Source organism: Callithrix jacchus, chromosome 11, assembly GCF_049354715.1.
Source record: "Callithrix jacchus isolate 240 chromosome 11, calJac240_pri, whole genome shotgun sequence".
NCBI classification, from domain to species: Eukaryota; Metazoa; Chordata; class Mammalia; order Primates; family Cebidae; genus Callithrix; species Callithrix jacchus.
Window position 1 is genome coordinate 50483720 of NC_133512.1, and position 22498 is coordinate 50506217.

General features: G+C 39.5%; 1 protein-coding gene across 50 annotated transcripts in view; it reads left to right on the forward strand.

The window, feature by feature from the left end:
- The window catches only part of ICA1 (islet cell autoantigen 1), a 161130-nt gene that overhangs the window by 27248 nt on the left and 111384 nt on the right, over positions 1–22498 (forward strand). For 28 of the 50 annotated variants that reach the window (XM_035253767.3, XM_078342689.1, XM_078342683.1 and 25 more), the window contains exons 3-5: positions 405–570; positions 15123–15195; positions 22375–22498. In XM_035253767.3, the coding sequence (XP_035109658.2) occupies positions 405–570; positions 15123–15195; positions 22375–22498 (363 nt within the window). The remainder of the gene's footprint in view (positions 1–404; positions 571–15122; positions 15196–22374) is intronic. The other 22 variants (XM_035253774.3, XM_078342694.1, XM_078342687.1 and 19 more) reach the window with 1 other exon arrangement.

Here is a 22498-nt window from a genome sequence, read left to right on the forward strand (position 1 = left end):
GTTGGCTGTAGTATTAGAGTGGAGAGAGTGTGTTGGTGTCTGGCTTTATCTGTGATTCACTGAGGTGACTTGGGCCACTCACCCTGTCTGGCCTGACTGCACCTTCTCCACCTCTAAAAGGGGTGTGCCTAATCTGTTGATATCTACATTCTTTTCAAGGGTTAGTTTCTTTATTTCCCGCAAAAGATTCTAAATTTCTCCACTCTGACTTTTAAGGTTTTGGAGTCAGAAAGAGTTGATTAACTTTTTTGGTGTAATACCCATAGAAGGAAGTGTTCGTATGTTTATCAAGGTTGTAAATGTATATGCATCATGGAAAGTCATGTTGAGATAAATCATTTCACACTAAAATATCTTAATCTTTATGAAAGTTGTGAATAAAACAGCTCTTGAAATGTTTTTAGCAGTTATCCCTGGGACTTACAGGATCGATATCCTCAAGATAAATCAGTTGTAAATAAGATGCAACAGAAGTATTGGGAAACAAAGCAGGCCTTTATTAAAGCCACAGGGAAGAAGGAAGATGAACATGTTGTTGCCTCTGATGCAGACTTGGATGCCAAGCTAGAGGTGAGCTCTTTATTGCTGTCAGCCCCAACATGGCCACCTTGCTAGGATCACAGTCCTAGAGTGTACTCACCGAAACAGAGCTAGGTGTGCTTTATGTTTGAAAATGAGGGGCCAGGCGCTGTGGCTCACACCTGTAATCCCAGCACTTTGGGAGGCCGAGATGGGTACATCACGAAGTCAAGAGTTTGAGACCATCCTGGCCAACATGGTGAAACCCTGTCTCTACTAAAAACACAAAAACTAGTTGGGTGTGATGGCATGCACCTGTAGTCCCAGCTACTCAGGAGGCTGAGGCAGGAGAATCACTTGAACCCAAGAGGCAGAGGTTGCAGTGAGCCAATATTGCACCACTGCACTCCAGCCTGGTGACAGAGTAAGACTCCATCTCAAAAAAAAAGAAAAAAGAAAATGAGGAAAATCTAGGATTAGGTAAACTCAATCCCAGCATATTTATTAAAAACTACAAATTCTCACATAACCACCATGCCTCAGTTACTTTGTATTTCAAGAACATAGTTGGAATGCATCACCTGCAGTAAATTCTCAATAAATTTTTTTTGGAAAATTAACACAATCAAAGAACTTTTGCTAGTGATATCTGAGAAGTCAGATTTAGAACACTAGAATCTGGCAAATGTTAAATTTTTTAAAAAAAAGAACTTAAGTAAAATGTGGTGGAAAGTAGAATATAATACGTTTTGTATTGGACACTGGAAAATTCTAGAATGCATTAACTCAGGAGCTATTAGTTATACTAGTTAAAAATACAGCAAGCTGCTAGATTTAGATATGGTTGATCTGGTATGTTAATATAAGAAGGCCCACTAACTCCCTGTCTTGCTGGACATTTCTGCCAATGATTAAAATTTTGGAAGCATACCTGTCACTTCTATAAATAACAGGGCACTGAGAGGAATAATATCTTAGATGGTCTGATAAGGATTCAAAATGAACTCAAAGTTTAATATGTACACTAAGGTGGATGAACTGAACATTTAATGGGACTAAAAAAAACCCAAGATTTCAAAAAGCTTTCCAAGAGTGGCCAGGATGGTAGAAACCATAATTATTCTACATCAGAGAGGGTTAAAGGGAAATGTTAGTTGTCAATTACTTGGGAAGCTCTGTCACATGAAAAGGGATAAGATTCGTTCTAAGCATATGAGGGTAGACCAGACCCAGGAAGAGCTTTGTAATGTTAAGGCTGTCCCATAAGAACTGGGCTGCCTTTGAGGTTAGGACTATCCTGTGAGATGAATCTGGGCTACTATTCAACCTACTGTCTGCTGTAACTTTAGGAGAACTATACCCAGTTTCTCATATCCTCGTTTTCTTAATGCATGGAATAGAGATATTAATACCTACTTATTACAGCTATTATCAAGATTAAATTAGGTAACAGAGTGATGGCTAATGTTTATTAGTGTTTATAAACATTATACTGTACATGTTTATAAACATAACTAATGTTTATTCATAATGTTTAATGTTTATGAATGTGTTTTATGTCCCAGAAACCATTCAGAATGCTTTCCATATGGTATCTCTAGTAAATAGCAAAGCTCCTGACCCACTGGCCCTACCTCCTCATCCTGCATTTCCTCTCTCTCACATGCTTACACTTCCCTCACCCTTGTCCAGCCATGATGGCCTTGTCTCAGTTCTCAGTCCACAACCAGCCAAGTTCACATCTATCAGAGCCTTTGCTGGCTTCCACCTGGACACTGTTTCCCCACATCTTCTCTTCTCATAGTTCAGGTTTCACCCTAAAGGTCATGCTGTTTCAGGTCACTGCCTGTTCACCCCTGCTCCCCACCCACCCCACCCCTGCTCACTGTCTAACACGTGACCTTGTTTTATTTTATTCATAGTACTCATCTCTCATTGAATTATCTCAGGTGTTCATCTTTTTGCCCACCTCGCCTCCACTGTGAGATCAAATTCCATGTTAGCCTAGTCACCGCATATCCCCAGCCACACACAGAATACATATTCAATAAATACTAAAGGGTATGCGTTAGTCCAGTTAATGTCTGTTCTCAGCTCTTTCCTTCTGCAGTTGAAAATTTTTGAAGCTGGGTTTGACAAGAATGTTCTAATGGAGATTTCTCCAATGGCAAAAGTAGAACCAGGAAGCATCTGTTTTCATTTTTATGTTCTAAGTACAGTGTAAATTATTATAAGTTATATATGCTTATTATAGCTCATAGTTTTTTTCTTAAGAACCTAGTAAATACATGCATTATTCAAAAGATGATTTAATGTGTTAATTACAAATATACTAAACATTATATGTAGGCTCTTGCAGCAGTATTTTGGCTGAACCAAGTGTTCTTGTTCTTTTTTTTTTTTTTTGAGATGAAGTCTTGCTGTGTCGCCCAGGCTGGAGTGCAGTGGCATGATCTCGGCTCACTGCAACCTCCACCTCCCAGGTTCAAGTGATTCTCCTGCCTCAGCCTCTTAAATAGCTGGCTTTATAGGCATGTGCCACCAGACCTGCCTAACTTTTGTATTTTTAGTAGAGATGGAGTTTCACCAAGTTGGTCAGGCATGTCTCAAACTCCTGACTTTGTGATCCACCTGCCTTGGCCTCCCAAAGTGCTGGGATTACAGGCATGAACCACCGTGCCCAGCCGAACCAAGTATACTTTAATCAAAATAGCTGCTGTCCTAGGTATGTAGCATCCAGAGCACTTAGCTGTGACAAATAATTTAGTACATGATAGAGGTTTCTGTTGCAGAAATATTAATACTGATGTTGATGTTTGTAGCAAGGATGGATTCCATTCATGAAACATATGAAAATGATGTGCAAACCTCTTTGATGTGTTCATACCTTGAGTTGTCCATAGAAGGCTAACTTATAAACCAAGAAGTTTTATTCTTTGGGCACAGAAAACTTGTGTGCCAAGCTATAATAATGGTCAGATTCCGTTGCAATCTATTGGAAAGTGGATATAGAAATGTTGCTCTGAGTTTTAATATTTGTCCACGTTGCTTGCTAAGGAAATCCTTTTCTCAAAAGCAGCTCTTTAGTACAATAACAGAAAAAAAGTAATCTCTGCTGACAGAAGTCTTCCTGCCAGAGTCACCCTGCCATGGCTGAGTGGACAGACTAGATGATGGAAACGTTTCATACCTTGCCTTGGGCATGATTACGTTAATATATATAATTGTCATAACTCACAAAACTGAACACTCCAGAGCTGTCCATTTTATTGCATTTAATTTACACTTCAATTATTAAAAAGTGAACAGTAACAACAGGAAAACTTCTAAACATACTTTTTGAACATCCTTGCCCCTTTATTCAGGAAATACTATGTGTTAGTGAGTTTTTATGCAGAATACTTCTAAAAAACAAAAGGGTCAGATTCAGACCACTGATTTTCTGTTTTGTTTTATGGTTCCGAAGGGCTTTATTTCTTTTCTTTTTTTATATTTTATTGCAAGTTAGGTTCTGGGGTACATGTACAGAACATGCAGAATTGTTGCATACGTACATACGTGGCAATGTGGTTTGCTGCCTCTGTCCCCATCACATATATATGATGTTGTCCTTCCCAAACTCCCCACCCCCCACTATCCCTCCCCTAGTAGTCCCCCCCCACCAACAGACCCCAGTGTGTGATGCTCCCCTCCCTGTGTCCATGTGTTCTTGTTGTTCAACACCTGCCTATGAGTGAGAACATACAGTGTTGGATATTCTGTTCTTGCGTAAGTTTGCTGAGAATGATAGTTTCCAGCCATGTCCCTACAAAAGACATGAACTCTTCGTTTTTTATGGCTGCATAGTATTCCATGATGTATATGTGCCACATTTTCCTTGTCCAGTCTATCATTGATGGGCATTTGGGTTGGTTCCAGGTCTTTGCTATTGTAAACAGTGCCGCAATGAACATACGTGTGCATGTGTCTTTAAAATAGAACAATTTATAATCCTTTGGATATATACCCAGTAATGGGATTGCTGAGTCAAATGGAATTTCTATTTCTAGGTCCTTGAGGAATCACCACACTCTGTTCCAAATGGTTGAACTAATTTACACTCCCACCAACAGTGTAAAACTGTTCCTATTTCTCCATATCCTCTCCAGCATCTGTTATCTCCAGACTTCTTAATCATTGACATTCTAACTGGCGTGAAGTGGTATCTCAGTGTGGTTTTGAATTGCATTTCTCTAATGACAAGTGATGACAAGCATTTTTTCTTATGTTTTCTGGCTTCATATATGTCTTCTTTAGAAAAGTGTGTGTTGATATCCTTTGCCCACTTTTGAATGGGTTTGTTTCTTGTAAATCTGTTTTAGTTCTTTGTAGATTTTGGATATAAATCCTTTATCAGATGGGTAGATTGCAAAAATGTTTGCTCATTCTGTTGGTTGCCAGTTCACTCTAATGACTGTTTCTTTTGCTGTGCAGAAGCTCTGGAGTTTAGCTAGATCCCATTTGTCTATTCTGGCTTTTGTTGCCAATGCTTTTGGTGTTTTAGTCATGAAGTCCTTGCCTATTCCTATATCCTGGATGGTTTTACCTAGGTTTTCTTCTAGGGATTTTGTGGTGTTAGGTCTTATGTTTAAGTCTTTAATCCATCCGGAGTTAATTTTAGTGTAAGGTGTCAGGAAGGAGTCCAGTTGCTGCTTTCTGCACATGGTAGCCAGTTTTCCCAACACCATTTATTAAACCGGGAATCCTTTCCCCATTGCTCGTTTTTGTTAGGTTTGTCAAAGATCAGATGGTTGTAGATGGGTGGCGCTGCCTCCAAGGCCTCTGTTCTGTTCCATTGGTCTGTATCTCTGTTTTGGTACCAGTACCATGCTGTTTTGATTACTGTAGCCTTGTAGTATAGTTTGAAGTCAGGTAGTGTGATGCCTCCATCTTTGTTCTTTTTTGCTTAGAATTGACTTGGCTATTCTAAGCATTGAATCTCTAGATTACTTAGGGCATTATGACCATTTTTACAATATTGATTATTCCTAATCATGATCATGGAATGTTTTTCCATCTGCTTGTGTTTTCCTTGAGCAGTGGTTTGCAGTTCTCCTTGAAGAGGTCCTTTATATCCTTTGCTAGTTGTATTCCTAGGTATTTTATTCTCTTTGTAGCAGTTGTGAATGGCAGTTTGTTCTTGATTTGTCTCTCTTTAAGTCTGTTATTGGTTTATATAAATGCTTGTGATTTCTGCACATTGATATTCTATCCTGGGACTTTGCTGAAGTTGCTTATCAGTTTCAGGAAATTTTGGGCTGAGACAATAGGGTCTTCTAAATATACAATCATGTCGTCTGCAAATAGAGACAAATTTGACTTCATCCTTTCCTAATTGAATGCCCTTTATTTCTTTTTCTTGCCTGATTTCTCTGGATAGAACTTCCAATACTGTATTGAATAGGAGTGATGAGAGAGGGCATCCTTGTCTAGTGCCAGATTTCAAAGGGAATGCTTCCAGTTTTTGCCCATTCAGTATGATATTGGCTGTGGGTTTGTCCTAAATAGTTTTTATTATTTTGAGATACGTTCCATCAACACCTAGTTTATTGAGAGTTTTTAGCATAAAAGGCAGTTGAATTTTGTCAAAGGCCTTCCCTGCATCTATTGAGATAATCATGTCATTTTTGTCTTCTGTTCTGTTTATGTGCTGAATTATGTTTTTATACTTGTGTACATTGAACCAGCCTTGAATCCCCGGGATGAAGCCTGCTTGATCGTGATGGATAAGCTTTTTGATGTGCTGTTGCAGTTGGTTTGATGTGCTGTTGCAGTTGGTTTGCCAATATTTTATTGAAGATTTTTGCATCTATGTTTATTATGGATATTGACCTGAAGTTTTCTTTTCTTTTTGAGTCTCTGCCGGGTTTTGGTATCAGGATGATGTTGGTCTCATAGAATGATTTTGGAAGGATTCCCTCTTTTTGGAGTGCTTGGAATAGTTTCAGAATGAGTGCTACTAGATCCTCAGTGTATGTCTGGTACAATTCAGCAGTGAACCCATCTGGACTTGGGCTTTTTTTTGGTTGGTAGGCTATTAATTGCTGCCTCAACTTCAGCTCTTGTTATTGGTCTATTCAGGGTTTTGACTTCTTCCTGGTTTAGGCTTGGAATGGTGCAAGTGTCCAGGAATTTATCCATTTCCTTCAGGTTTACTGGTTTATGTGCATAGAGTTGTTTGTAGTAACCTCTGATTGTAGTTTATATTTCTATGGAATCTATGGTGATATCTCCTTTATCATTTCTTATTGCATCTATATGATTCTTCTCTCCTTTCTTTTTTATTAATCTGGCTAGTGGTCTATTTCATTGATCTTTTAAAAAACCAGTTCCTGGATTTATGGATTTTTTGAAGAGTTTTTTGTGTCTTTATTTCCTTCAGTTCTGCTCTGATCTTAGTCATTTCTTGTCTTCTGCTATCTTTTGAGTGTTTTTGAACTTGCTCCTCTAGCTCTTTCAATTCTTACAATATGGTGTTGATTTTAGATCTTTCCTTGCTTCTCATGTGCGCATTCATTGCTGTAAATTTTCCTCTAGGCACTACTTTAAATGTGTCCCAGAGATTCTGGTACGTTGTGTCTTCGTTCTTGTTGGTTTTGAAAAACATCTTTATTTCTGCCTTCATTTCATTGTTTACCAGTCAGCATTCAAGAGCCAGTTGTTCAGTTTCCATGAAGCTGTGCGGTTCTGGGTTTTTTTTCTGAATTCTGCGTTCTAACTTGATTGCACTGTGGTCTGAGAGACTGTTTGTTGTGATTTCCGTTCTTTTGCATTTGCTGAGGAGTGATTTACTTCCAATTATGTGGTCAATTTTAGAGCAGGTGTGATGTGGTGCTGAGATGAATGTATATTCTGTGGATTTTGGGTGGAGAGTTGTGTAAATGTCTATTAAGTTTGTTTGGTCCAGATCTGAGTTCAAGTCCTGGATATTCTTGTGAATTTTCTGTCTCATTGATCTCTCTAATATTGACAGTGCAGTGTTAAAGTCTCCCATTATTGTCGTGTGGGAGTATAACTCTCTTTGTAGGTCATTAAGAACTTGCTTTATGTTTCTGGGTGCTCCTGTATTGGGTGTGTTTATATTTAGGATCATTAGCTCTTCTTGTTGCATTGATCCTTTTACCATTATGTAATGCCCTTCTTTGTCTCTTTTGATCTGTGTTGCTTTAACCCCTATTTTATCAGAGACTAGCATTGCAACTCCTGCTTTTTTTCTCTCTCTCTCCATTTGCTTGGTAAATCTTCCTCCATCCCTTTATTTTGAGCCTATGTGCATCTTTGCACATGAGATGGGTTTCCTGGATGCAGCACACCAGTGGGTCTTGACTTTTTATCCAATTTGCCAGTCTGTGTCTTTTGATTAGGGCATTTAGCCCATTTACATTTAAGGTTAATGTTGTTATGTGTGAATTTGATCCTGTCATTGTTTTGCCCATTAGTTGATGCAGTTTCTTCATTGTGTCAATGCCTTTCCCATTTGGTATGTTTTTGGATCATTTAGTATGTTTAGGCTTGGGAGGACACAAGTGTCAGGGAATTTATCCATTTCTTCCAGGTTTACTAGTTTATGTATGTAGAGTTGTTTGTAATATTCTCTGATGATGGTTTGAATTTCTGTGGAATCTGTGGTGATTTCCCCTTTATCATTTTTTATTGCATCTATTTGGTTATTCTCTCTTTTCTTTTTTATTAATCTGGCTAGTGGTCTGTCTATTTTGTTGATCTTTTCGAAAAACCAGCTCTTGGATTTATTGATTTTTTGAAGGGTTTTTCGTGTCTCTATCTCCTTCAGTTCTGCTCTGATCTTAGTTATTTCTTGTCTTCTGCTAGGTTTTGAGTTTTTTTGATCTTGCTCCTCTAGCTCTTTCAATTTTGATGACAGGGTGTCAATTTTGGATATCTCCACTCTTCTCATGTGGGTACTTATTGCTATATATTTTCCTCTGGAGACTGCTTTAAATGTGTCCCAGAGATTCTGGTATGTTGTGTCTTCGTTCTCATTGGTTTCGAAGAACTTCTTTATTTCTGCCTTCATTTCATTGTTTATCCAGTCAACATTCAAGAGCCAGTTGTTCAGGTTCCATGAAGCTGTGCAGTTCTGAGTTTTCTGAATTCTGAGTTCTAACTTGATTGCACTGTGGTCTGAGAGACTGTTTGTTGTGATTTCCATTCTTTTGCATTTGCTGAAGAGTGATTTACTTCCAATTATGTGGTCAATTTTAGAGTAGGTGTGATGTGGTACTGAGAAGAATGTATATTCTGTGGATTTGGGGTGGACAGTTCTGTAAATGTCTATCAGGTTTGCTTGCTCCAGGTCTGAGTTCAAGTCCTGGATATCCTTGTTAATTTTCTGTTTGGTTGATCTGTCTAATATTGACAGTGGAGTGTTAGAGTCTCCCACTATTATTGTGTGGGAGTCTAAGTCTCTTTGTAAGTCATTAAGAACTTGCCTTATATATCTGGGTGCTCCAGTATTGGGTCCATATATATTTAGGATCATTAGCTCTTCTTGTTGTATTGATCTTTTTACCATTATGTAATGTCCTTCTTTGTCTCTTTTGATCTTTGTTGCTTTAAAGTCTATTTTATCAAAGACAAGAATTGCAACTCCTGCTTTTTTTGCTCTCCATTTGCTTGGTAAATCTTCCTCCATCCCTTTATTTTGAGCCTTTGTGTATCCTTGCATGTGAGATGGGTTTCCTGGATACAGCACACTGATGGGTTTTGGCTTTTTATCCAATTTGCCAGTCTGTGTCTTTTGATTGGTGCATCTAGCACATTTACATTTAGGGTTAATATTGTTATGTGTGAATTTGATACTGCCATTTTGATGCTAGCTGGTGGTTTTGCTAGTTAGTTGATGCAGATTCTTCATTTTGTTGATGCTCTTTAGCATTTGGTATGTTTTTGGAGTGGCTGGTACTGATTGTTCCATTCTATCTGTAGTGCCTCTTTCAGGAGCTCTTGTAAAGCAGGCCTGGTGGTGACAAAAATCACTGAGTACTTGCTTGTTCGTGAAGGATTTTACTTTTCCTTCACTTATGAAGCCTAGTTTGGCTGGATATGAAATTCTGGGTTGAAAGTTCTTTTCTTTAAGGATTTTGAATATTGGCCCCCACTCTCTTCTGGCTTGTCAAGAGATCTGCTGTGAGTCTGATGGGCTTCCCTTTGTGGGTAACCCGACCTTTCTCTCTGGCTGCCCGTAGCATTTTCTCCTTCATTTCAACCCTGGTGAATCTGACGATTACGTGCCTTGTGGTTGCTCTTCTTGAGGAATATCTTTTTGATGTTCTCTGTATTTCCTGGACTTGAATATTGCCATGCCTTGCTATGTTGGGGAAGTTTTTCTGGATCATATCCCAAAGAGTGTTTTCCAGCTTGGATTCATTCTCTTCGTCACATTCAGGTACACCTATCAAATGTAGATTATGTCTCTTCACATAGTCCCACATTTCTTGGAGACTTTGTTCATTTCGTTTTGCACTTTTTTCTCTAATCTTGCCTTCTCGTTTTATTTCATTGAGTTGATCTTCAACCTCTGATATTCTTTCTTCTGCTTGGTCAATTCGGCTGTTGAAACTTATGCATGCTTCACGAAGTTCTCATGTTGTGTTTTTCAGCTCCATCAATTCACTCATATTCCTCTCTAGGTTGTCCATTCTTGTTATCATTTCCTCAAATCTTTTTTCAAGGTTCTTAGTTTCTTTGCATTGAGTGAGAACATGTTCTTTTAGCTCACGGAAGTTTCTCATTACCCACCTTCTAAAGTCTGATTCCATCATTTCATCACACTCACTCTCCATCCAGCTTTGTTCCCTTTCTGGTGAGGAGTTGTGATCCCTTGTAGGAGGCGAGGTGTTCTGGTTTCAGGTGTTTTCCTCCTTTTTGCACTGGTTTCTTCCCATCTTTGGGGATTTATCTACCTGTCGTCTGTGCAGTTGCTGATTTTCAGATTGGGTCTCTGAGTGGATGTCCAGATTGTTGATGATGAAGTTATTTCTGTTTCTTAGTTTTCCTTCTAACAGTCTGGCCCCTCTGCTTTAGGACTGCTGAGGTCCTCTCGAGGCCCTGCTTGCCTGGTGGTCACCTGCAGCAGCTGCAGAACAGTAAGGGTTGCTACCATTTCTTCTTCTGCTGTCTTTGTCCCAGAATGATGCCCACCAAATGTCAGTCTGATCAGTCCTTTGTGAGGTGACTCTTTGGATATATGGGGGTCAGGGAGCTGCTTGAGAAGACAGTCTGTTCTTTATAGGAGTTCAAGTGCTGAGCTGTGAGCTCCATTGTTCATTCAGATCTGCTAGGCGGGTACATTTAAGTCTGCTACAGCAGAACTCATAAACCCCCTTTTTTTCCCCAGGTGCTCTGTCCCAGGGAATTAGGGCTTTATTTATGGGTATCCGTTGCGTTGCTGCCTCTTTTTTTTTTTTTTCTTTTCAGGGCTGTCCTGCCCAGCAAGGAGGCAGCATAGTCATTGCCTGCAGAGGCTTTGCTTAGCTGCTGTGGGTTCTGCCCTGCTGCTTGCTCTGCCCTGCTGCTGTGTGTATTTCCCTGCAGTCCTGTTTATATGGGTGTGGTTAGAACTGCCTCGGCAATGTTGGCCCACGTCTTTAATGGCGGACTCTCTGTTATGGCAGGTTGCCTCGGCAACGGCAGGCTGTGTCAGCAATGACAGACTACCTCCATAGGGGTGGAGTGCCTCGGTAATGGCGGACGCCCCTCCCCCACAGAGCTGGGTCATCCCAGTTTTAGGTGTGCTTGCCATGAAACCCTCAACCCGGAGCATTTCCAATTGCTGTTTGTTTTTGCGGGCGTGGGACCCGCCAATCCTGATCACCTGGCTCCCTGCCTCAGAGCCCTTTTTTTTTTAAGTTTGGTTGACTCTCTCCCAGGTGTTTCAGTCGCCTTCTTAAAGGGTGCCAGGATCTGTGTGATTTCCCATGTGGCAACCCACTGTGCTGGCTGAAACAATGTGGCTGCCCAGGAATCTCCTGGCCTGGCTTTATGTTTTATGTTTCAGTCCCGTTTAAACAGATGAATGGGCTAATCTGCCTTCTCAGATCTCTAATTGCCAGTTTAACAGGGCAACCAGACCAGTGTATTTTGTACAGAGAGCCACTGCACTGTGGCACCGGCTGAAACAGCTACGCCAGTCGAAACAGCTGCACCGGCCAATCCTCCACCTGGGAATCTCCTGGTCTGTGGGCAATAAAGATCCGGCTGGAAATGCGGCATCCACTCACCCTCTGCACTTTCACTGGTAGCTGCAGTTCTGAGCTGCTCCTACAGCGCCATCTTCCCCGACTTGTTTAGTGCTTCTTTCAGGAGCTCTTGTAAGGCAGGACTGGTAGTGATGAAACCTCTGAGCAATTACTGGTGCATAAAGGATTTTCTTTCTCTTTTGCTTATGAAGCTTAGTTTGGTTGGATATGAAATTCTAGGTTGAAAGTTCTTTTCTTTAAGGATGTTGAATATTGGCCCCTACTCTCTTCTGGCTTGTGGAGTTTCTGCCAAGAGATCCACTGTGAGTCTGATGGGCTTCCCTTTGTGGGTAACCTGACCTTTCTGGCTCCCCTTAGCATTATTTTTTCTTCATTTCAAACCTGGTTAATCTGGCAACTATGTGCCTTGGGGTAGCTCTTTTTGAGGAATATCTTTCTGGTGTTCTCTGTATTTCTTGGATTTGATTGTTGGCCTGCCTTATTAGTTTGGGGACGTTCTCCTGGATAATATCCTAAAGAATGTTTTCTAGCTTGGATTCATTCTCTCTGTCACATTCAGGTACACCTATCAAACATAGATTAGGTCTTTTCACATAATCCCATATTTCTTGGAGGCTTTGTTCCTCTTTTTTTACTCTTTTTTTTTTTTAATCTTGTCTTCTCATTTTATTTCATTTATTTAATCTTTAATCTCTGATATCCTTTCTTCTGCTTGGTTGATTCGGCTATTGAAACTTGTATATGCTTCGCAAAGTTCTCATGTTGTGTTTTTTGGCTCCATCTGGTCATTTATATTCTTCTCTAAGCTGTTTATTCTCATTAGCATTTCACCAAACCTTTTTTCAAGGTTTTTAGTTTCTTTGCATTGGGTTAGAACGTGTTCTTTTAGCAGAGAGAATTTTGTTATTACCCACTTTCTGAAGCCTGTTTCTGTCAATTCATCAGACTCATTCTCTATCCAGCCTTGTTCCCTTGCTGGTGAGGAGTTGTGATCCCCTGTAGGAGGAGAGGCATTCTGGTTTTGGGTATTTTCATCCTTTTTGCACTGGTTTCTTCCCATCTTTGTGGATTGATCTACCTGTGATATTTGTAGCTGGTGACTTTCAGATGGGGTCCCTGAGTGGATGTCCTTTTTGTTGCTGATGAAATTATTCCTTTCTGTTTCTTAGTTTTCCTTCTAACAGTCAGGCCCCCTCTGCTGTAGGACTACTGGAGGTCCACTCTAGACCCTGGTTGCCTGGGGATCATCTGCAGTGGCTGCAGAACAGTAGGGGTTGCTGCCAGTTTCCTGTTATCTTTGTCCCAGAAGGATACTCGTCATATGTCAGCCTGAGCTCTCTGTATGAGGTGTCTCTTTGGATATACAGAGGTTGGGGAGCTGCTTGAAGAGACAGTCTGTCCCTTATAGGAGCTCAGGTGCTGAGCTGTGAGCTCTCTTGTTCTGTTCAGAGCAGTTGGGCAGGTACGTTTAAGTCTGCTGCAGCAGAACTCATAACTGCCTTTTTTTCCCAGGTGCTGTGTCCTGGGAAGGTGGGGCTTTATTTATAAGTTCCTGACATGCTGCTGCCTTTTTTCAGAGATGCTCTGCCCAGCAAGGAGGTAGCCTAGTCACAGTCTGCTAGCAGAGGCATTGCTGAGCTGCTGTGGACTTTGCCCAGCTGCTATGTGAACTTCCTTACCTTTTTGTTTATAGGAGTATAGTTAGAACTGCCTCGGTAATGGTGGTCTGCCTCAGTAATGGCGGACTGCCTCAGTAGTGGTGGACTGCCTTGGTAATGGCGGACACCCTTCCCCCTTCAGAGTTGGATTGTCCTGGGTCCAGCTGTGCTTGCTGTGGAACTCTCAATCCAGAGCGTTTCAGATTGCTGGTCTTTGTGGGGGTGGGACCTGTTGAGCCAGATCACTTGGCTCCCTGTTTCAGCCCCTTTTTTTCAGTTGAATGAGCGACTGACTCCCAGGCATTCCAGGGGTCAGCTGAAACAGCCATCCAGATTTGTGCAAGTTTTTGTGCAGACACCCACTGTGCCAGCTGAAACAGCCATGCTGGAGGCTTGTGGTGGTTTTCTGTCCAGGAATCTCCTGGTCTGTGGGCAGTAAAAACTCGTTTGGACATGCAGTGATCACTCACTCACCCTCCGTGATCTCGCTGGGAACTGCACTCCAGAGCTGTTCCTATTCAGCCATCTTGGATCCCTCTCCCCCTTTATTTCTTTTCTAAACAGGTGGAGGATGCAGTTTAATGAAATGAGAATTAGCAAATTTATATTCTTTATAACCAAGTTTTATCATATTAAGCATTCCTAGAAATGGTTTTAATCTTTTTAGTATATATGCATGCATCTGTTTTTATTAATTTGGTCTGATTTATAATGAAACAGATCATCTGTGTTCACTCAAATGTAGAAGTGCTTTATGATACCAGTACCTAATTTCTGTACCACTGTGGCCAGTGAACTAGGAGAGAGAAAGAGGGAAAACCTTTCCCTGCCATAGCGAGTGGCTCTACAGAGGCAGGATGTTTGTCTGCCAGATTGACTCATTGATACCAGATCTAGTCTCTTAAGTTACTGGGCAAAGGGTGGAGAAAGTGGGAAGTCTGTTTTTTTTTCTCAAACAAAGGTGGGAACCACCATGAGTTAAAATCAAGTTAGATTCTTCTTAGCACAGCCCCATCTGCCTTTCCCCCAGTTTCATCTAGTATGGCCAGAGCATGGCATTATATTTTCTCTCTGTACCTTTATGAAATTGTTGGGAAAATAAGGAGTGATGGGGACTGTTTGCTCAATATCATTTTATCAGTTGTTTTCTAAATAGACAGGACATCCAGCTGATTGATTTTGTTTGCTTTATCCAGTTGTTTAAGCATGCCATATATTACATTAGGATCACAAAATAAGTTAACATCATCTTTTAAATATGCTTAATTGACAGATCCTCCATTTAAAAAAAGATAGCAAGTAGTGAAAAGAATAAATTAGATTATGAATATTGGGTCTCTGGTTTACCAAGTCCTCTGACTGGGCCCTTCACTTAGGATTTCTGTTTTTCAGCTATTATTAGGATTTCTGTTTTTCAGCTATTATTTCAGTAGTCTGGAGGAAATAACTGTTCTGCAGATCTTAATTTAGATTACAGAGATGATGAATTCCAACAAATATAAAATAATAGAAGATCTTTAAAGGCTTTGGTCACAGTTTCTATATAGTACACCACATAAAACTAAGCATACTTAGATATGTGATCTTGTTTTTGGCAAATTGAACCCTCTGGTTTTGTTCAATGTAATTATTTTTTATCTCACCACTGTCTGTTTTATTTTGCATTTTGTTTGTATTTTTGTTACAGCTGTTTCACTCGATTCAGAGAACCTGTCTGGACTTATCAAAAGCAATTGTACTCTATCAAAAGAGGATATGTTGTAAGTATGACATCAGTATGAATATTGACCAGATAGTAAGAGATAGCAGCATATTTCTGTCTTAATGTATCATTAATATGTTTAAGAAACTAATGGTGTTTGTCTCTGTCTTTAGGCAGTTGGGAGGAAAATCTCTAATAATTTTACCAATAATATACATAGCTTGTTTATCTTACAAGGCAAGTGTCATATTAGGGTAATTCTGTATTGGATCTCCCATGGATATGGCCGTTTATTTTCCCAATTATAAAACAGTTTTCTCTGTATCTTGGGCTTTTTTATTTCAGGGTTTTTAAAATGTGATTATCTTCACTGCCTTATATACAGTTCTGTTCCTTTTAAGATGACAAACTGAGACAGAAGGCACAAAGAGTAAATTTTTTTGGTGATATTTTGTTGACAGCATTTCTTTATGAATGTTTTTTGCATTGGATATTAGGTTCCTACACAACAATATTTTTATATAGTCACCTTGTCTTAAAAGCATTAACAACTAAGTTATCTCTGAAATACTAAATGTCAATTATGTGTTAGTAAATTTTTTAAGTCTCCATTTGTAGGTCATTTTAATAATGTAATCTCTCTATTTTTGAGACTAGACTATGGGAAGTCTTTCTGTTGCTGACTGCTGCCAAACCGCTTTTCAGTAATCAGAAATTAATAATCGGGCCATTTTTCTACATCAGTAATATTTTATTAAGACTATCATTTTGGTAGGCTATGTGCAGTGGCTCACATCTGTAATCTCAGCATTTTATAAGGCCGAGGCAGGAGGATAACTTGAAGCCAGGAGTTTGAGACCAACCTAGGCAACAAAGTGAGACCCCATCTCTACAAAAAAAATTAAAATACCTAAAAATTAGCCAGGCATGGTGGCATGTGCCTGCAGTCCCAGTTACTCAGGAGGCTGAGGCAGGAGGATCACAGTGACCTATATTGAGCCATTGTACCCCAGCCTGGGCAACAGAAGGTTACTGTCTCTTAAAAAAAAAAAGTCAACTACTTTGGGAAAGTTCAAAATCATTGTACATAGAGCGACAGTATTTTATAAATTATCTATGTCACTATATCCTAAGTGTTTGAGCTAAGAGTTCTCCAGAGCTCCAATTCCAGGTCTTAATCTGTGGGGAAATTAAGACACATGACTGCTATGCCCCAATTTATGATGGAAACCACATCTAGTCAGTCTCAAATGCTGTTTTTGACCCCAAATAGCTCTCAGATTCTCCTTCCTCTCTCTGTCTTCTCTGCCACTACCTTGGTTCAGGCCACCACCATTACACTCTCACTTGGTTTACTAAATCAGCCTCCTCACTGATCTTGCCTACACCCCTGCTTTCTCTCGCCCATTGTCTGCACTGCCATCAATCAAAGTAGACTTTTAAACCCGACAAGATTCTTCCTTGGCTTAAAACTTGTGTTCTGTGAACAATTGATCAGACTCCTAACTATACCCACCATCCCCCAGTACTCACCATAAAATGAATGTTTCTTTCTTATAGTAGAAAACAAAATAATTTAGAAAATTCTAACTTTAATTTTTTAAGTAAGTCACATGAAGTTGGTGTATCCACTTTTTATTAAGCAATACATATTTTAACAAAGGAAGAAAAGAAAGATTCTTGCATATTTCCTGTAAATAGTGATTCTCGAAATAGAAGCTGTATTTTCCACCTATGTTAATGTTTCTAAAAGAATATGGAGAAAAAACTTCCCACTAAACCACCTCAGATTAGTTAATAGAATTATAATTGAACACCATCAAGGCTCATAATTATCTAATAATATAAAGGGTTAGAATAATGTCCCCATCCTTGAAGCAGTCACCTGGTTGTGCCGGCAGAGCTGGCTGTGGATGGTGGGTAAGCCCTTTTATCTACCTGCTAAGCTCATATGAGCCATGCCATCTCAGTGGAGATGGGAAGGAGGAGTTCTGCCCTGCTTGGACTTGAAAGAGATCCCAACTTTGAGGAAGACCAAAAATAGTTTGGTTAATTTGAGGGTGTTGCCATGTAGCTGTCAAAGAAAAAAAAAAAAGAGGAAAATCTCTGAACTAATATGGAGTGATTTTGAGGGTATGCTTTTCAGTGAAAGAAGCAAAACATAAAAGGGTGTCTATAGTATGCTATCTTCATGCAAGCAGGAAGGCGATATGAAATGTAAGTGTAAAAAAGGGTAATACATATATATAGTGTGTGCGTATTACCATTTTTATGTTATATTACATTTTACCATCTATATCTATATTGAGGGAGTGAGCCTGCTCATTGTGCAAAGGAAATTCAGGAAGCATAAACCAGAAACAAAAGAGATTGGATACCAGTGGTGGGTGGGGTTAGGGGAAGGGTTGGAGAGGAGGGAATGAGAATGGCGGAGCAAAGGTGAGGAGGGAGCTACATCTTCCTGAGATACCTTCCCGTAGCTTTGATTCCTGAAACCATAGTAACATTTCATATACTCAAAAAATACTTAAACCCAGCCAGATGTGGGAAAAGTAACAAATGAACTTAATTGCATTATAAGTGAATAACATTGTCACAATGACCAGAGTTTAGAAAAAGAAGGAACTACAGTAGTTTTGGAACATAATTATTTTTGACTGGACACTGAGGCTAAACACAAAAAGAATTATACATGGAAACTGTATTCTCATTGGGAAATTTGTTTCTTAGAGGAATGTGAGCAGTGCTGAAGCTACATTATGCAAATATTGAAGATGAACAGATAAGTAAAGATATTGCAGATGATGAGAGCCAGGTTTCTCACTCTCTACATTAGAAATAATTTGCAGAAAAAGAAAGGGAGAAGCTAAAAGGAACACTGTGGTTTTGCACTGGCATCAAAGGTGCCACTATGAAGTCATTGTTTTTAATGTCTATACAGATAGCTATACACAGAAATAAATGCAGATGAGTGTGTATGCGTGGGTTAGTATACATTCATATATGTCCTGTTTCTGTGAGCTGACATGACCTAGAAGCACTAACACCCCATAACAGTGAACTCATCTGGCACCCAGATCTTGCTTTCTAAATACCTTTTCCCAATAAAAGAAATGCTCCTTGGAGAAGTGGTTGATTCTAGGATTGGAGCAGGGAAAATTCAAGATGCACCAGTATTATTTGTAACACTAGAATATAAGGAAGTGCTTGAAAAAGGATATGTCGAAAGGACACAGGAGCAAACCTGTGATCAAAGCTGGCACAATTTAAGCAATAAATTAAATAATGGCAGTATTAAATTATAACCCATAGAATAAAATTAATTTCTCTTAAGTCTCTATGAAGAGAGAGCGATTAATGGTGGAGAAGGGACAGCTTTTACTTATAAAATAAATTCAGTTAATTAATAGAAAGAATGACAGAACTACAAAATCACCCACAGATAAACACCACAGTGAGAATGATGACAGGTGAGATTCACTGAAGAGTGTTAGAATTAGGGAGTGAAAGTTTGAGGAGAAAATGGACATTTGCATCATCTCATATATTCCCCCCCCAAGATTTTTAATGATTATTAAAGGAAAAAACCATTCTTAACTTTACAGTGGAGAAACGTAGCAGATACCTCCTTCACCAAGTGATTGAGGTTGACGTCATGAGAGATGAGGTCCACTGATGTCACGTAACCTCTGATGCCATGCACTAAGAATGACACTTCACCACTGTGTATCCTTCCCAAATATCCATAACCCCAGTCTGATTCTGAGAAATCAGACAAACCCAAATTGAGGCACAGTCTACAAAATAGCTGACCAGTACTCTTAAAATCTGTCAAAGTCATGAAAGATAAGAAAGACTGAGGAACTGTCACAGATTGAAGGAGACTAAGGAAACTCAATATTTTGATGCCTGGTGAGACCCTGGATTGGATCTGTAACAGAAAGAGAATGTTAATGGAAAAACTGGTAAAATTTAAATTAGGGCTTTATGTTAGTTAACAATATCGTGCCAATGTTAGTTTCCTAGTGTTGATTATTGTACCATGATTATGTAAGATGTAAATATAAGGAGATGCTAGGGAAGGTAAGTACTAAGGGATGTTAAGGAAAGGTACACAGGAACTTTATATACTGTTCGTAATTTTTCTGTAAGTCTGTCATTATTTCAAAATAAAAGGTTTAATAAATGTAAATTGGATCACATCACTTCCCTACTTTTAAAAGACTCCAATAGCACATAAAATGGAATCCGACTTCCATTCTTATACACGGGACATGATCTGGCCCCAGTTCACCTTTTCAGCCACCTTTTCCCTTGTCCACCAAACTCCCAAGGCCTTTTGCACCAGATGTTTCCACTGCCTGGAAGGACCCTGCTCTCATAGTCCCAAGACTATTGTCCTTCAGAGCTTGGTCCAATAGTCACCTGCTCAGAGATGCCTTCCCTGATTACCTTGTCTAAGGCAGCTACCGACCACTCACTCTTACTCCCCATCTCTCATTGCTGTAGCTGGTATTTCTCTTTTTTGTGTTTTGTGTTTGTGATTACGTATGTTTTATTTTCTATCTCCTACTGCTTGAATATAAGCTCTGTAAGTGTGGGGAACTCCTGTATCCTCTTCATCACTGTATTCTAGTGGGAAGAATGGTGCCTCCTATGTATTGGATCATCCATAAATCTGTGCTGAGTGAGTTAATGCTGTCAAGCTAATTGACTTCATAGTTCCATAGTTGCCTTGTTTTTAAAGGCACATCTGAAAATTTAATCAGCAATTAAATATAAAAATGTTTTTTGATTCTGAATTTTCAAGTCCCAAATAATTGAAACCTTATTAATAGAACGTTTTGAGTTATCTTTTTTTATTTTTACTTTCTTCTTGTAATAGAGACAGGGATCTTGCTGTGTTCCCCAGTCTGGTGTTGAACTCCTGGTCTCAAGGGGTCCTCCTACCTCTACCTCCCAAAAGTGCTGGGACTGCAGGTGTGAACCACCACACCCAGCCCTTTTGAGTTATCCAATACTTACATTATACCTGAATTTTAAACTTCTCTAAGTTAACTTCAGTATTTGAGTTTTTTAAATTAAAGAATGACCATCCCTTCTTAGAAAATCTAACCTTGAGCCTGATGGAGCTCACCCTTCTTTCCACTGTCCTCTGAGTAAGTACTGCCGATAATCAGAGTCAGCACCTAAAATGAAACCTGTTTGCTGCTCCGAGTTAATCCTCAAGTGCCTAAAATAACCCCAAATCATTTTTAAATCCTTTAGCCTACTTAGGTTTATTTAGGAAAGAGTATATTTCACCAACCATGTAATCATTCAGGTACATGAATTGGTTTCTTCCTAGCCTTAAGCTAAATGCATTCATTTGTATGTGACTAGAGACTTAAGGTAAAAAGGGTGACAGTAGCCTCATGCTATTAAGAACATAAATGAGAAATTACTCTCCATAGGGAAAGGTTCACTGTGGAATTGAGTGAGGTGCCTATTAGTCAGTGGGGAGGAGAAGGAATAGAAGGTATTTTAAAAAAGAAAAAAAACCTTCTTATAATTATAGGAATTTTAAAAAGCTATGTAGAACCATGGCATAAGTATTAAATGGCAGTAAGCATTAAAGTGTATGAGGATAACAAGACGAAATTATAGTTAATTCAATTGACCAGCATTTAATTAGCACCATGAATATAAGACTTTATGCTCAGCCTGGGGATTACAAAGTTTGGGTGAGATCCCTGTCTTGGAAAGCTTAGAGTCTCCTGGGAAAGAGAGACACACGCCAGTCACTCACGGTGAGTGCTACGTCAGGTGACCAGAGGGCGCTGCTATCCAGAGAAATAGGGATCAATTACTTCACAGAGGAAGGAAGCTGTGAGCAGGCCTTTGACAGTGAACTTGATTTTTGAGAGACAGAAAAGAAGCAGGGTCATCATTTATCTCTTAGGAAAAATGGATTCTAAAAGCCTCTTCTTGAATGGGCCTTCCCAAAGGACTGTTTAGAGTGAACTGTAATCACAAATTAATAAGGTAGCAGTATCGAGTTTAGCCTTCACCTTTGGATTTGTGGTTTCTGCCTAATGTTCTACAGCTATTGTTGGTGAGATTGTTTCAGGAATGGGGGTGCATTCATAAATAAAAGTCTGGACTGGTTTGTGAAAACTGACAAGAATCCTAGTAGCATTTTGAAAGCAGTTTTAAAAACACATGATGGGTAAATTCATCAATACAGAAATAGGAAATAAAAAGTGACGTTCAAAGTATGTTGATAGTAAATGCTGTGTTTAGGGGAAAAGCACAGTTTAGGAAGCTAAGTGTCCCTCTGGTACCTGTGGCTTGGCTGCTGGTGTGTGTTCAGGACCCCCACTGTGCCATTATGTGGGTGCTCTGTATTTTATTAAACTAGTTCCTAGTATAAGGAGATTGCTTTACTATTATAAATAATGATGCTGTAATTATTTTTAAATTTACATCTTTGTGCCCATTTTACTACTTCCTTAGGAAATACTCCTAACAGAAGTGCAGTGTCCAAAGATACATGCAATTCTAAGATTTTTTAAATATTTACTGTCCAATCACTTTGTAGAAAGCTTGCACCAGACCACTTTCCCACCAATAATACCATCTGAGGTCATCTTTAAAAATAAGGCCAAGATTTGGCATCACTAAGTCAGATTTGGTTCCAGCTCTGTATTTTTAAAACCCACTGTTATCAACCTGATGACCTTCCTACCCTCAATCCCTACCCCCACTTCCAACCAAAAACCTGTGTCACGGCTGAGGTATTTGAATTGCTTTACAATCGAATAGAATGTAACTGAAAAAGCAGAGATCAAAAGTCAGCAGGAGAGAATAATGGAAGGCAGCTAGCACTGCATCCTAGTCAGCCACAAAAGATTCCCACAGTCATACTTGACAAACCCAACTCCTTTATTTCAGCTCAAAGCAGCACATTATGGGCTCGCTTTTCAGTACAGAGGTCATTTTCTGGTTCTGATTACAGGGCACCAAACTCACTGACAGATGTATTCAAGTGAATTTGATCTCTCGTATTGTAAATGGAAGAACAGCATGAAAGTTAAATGGGGGGTAGGGGAAGCTTACCTTGTAGCCTGCCACTTGGATTTAATTTCATCTTGTCTTGGCCTCTGGAAGAGAGAGGACCTTGGGATTTGTCTTTCTTGTTCCCTTTGTAATAAAAATGCTCATTGTTCATGGCTCCTTTTGGTCTTTTCTTCATCAGTCTTGTCTCAAGAAGAAAACGAACTGGGAAAATTTCTCCGATCCCAAGGCTTCCAAGATAAAACCAGAGCAGGAAAGATGATGCAAGCGACAGGAAAGGCCCTCTGCTTTTCTTCCCAGCAAAG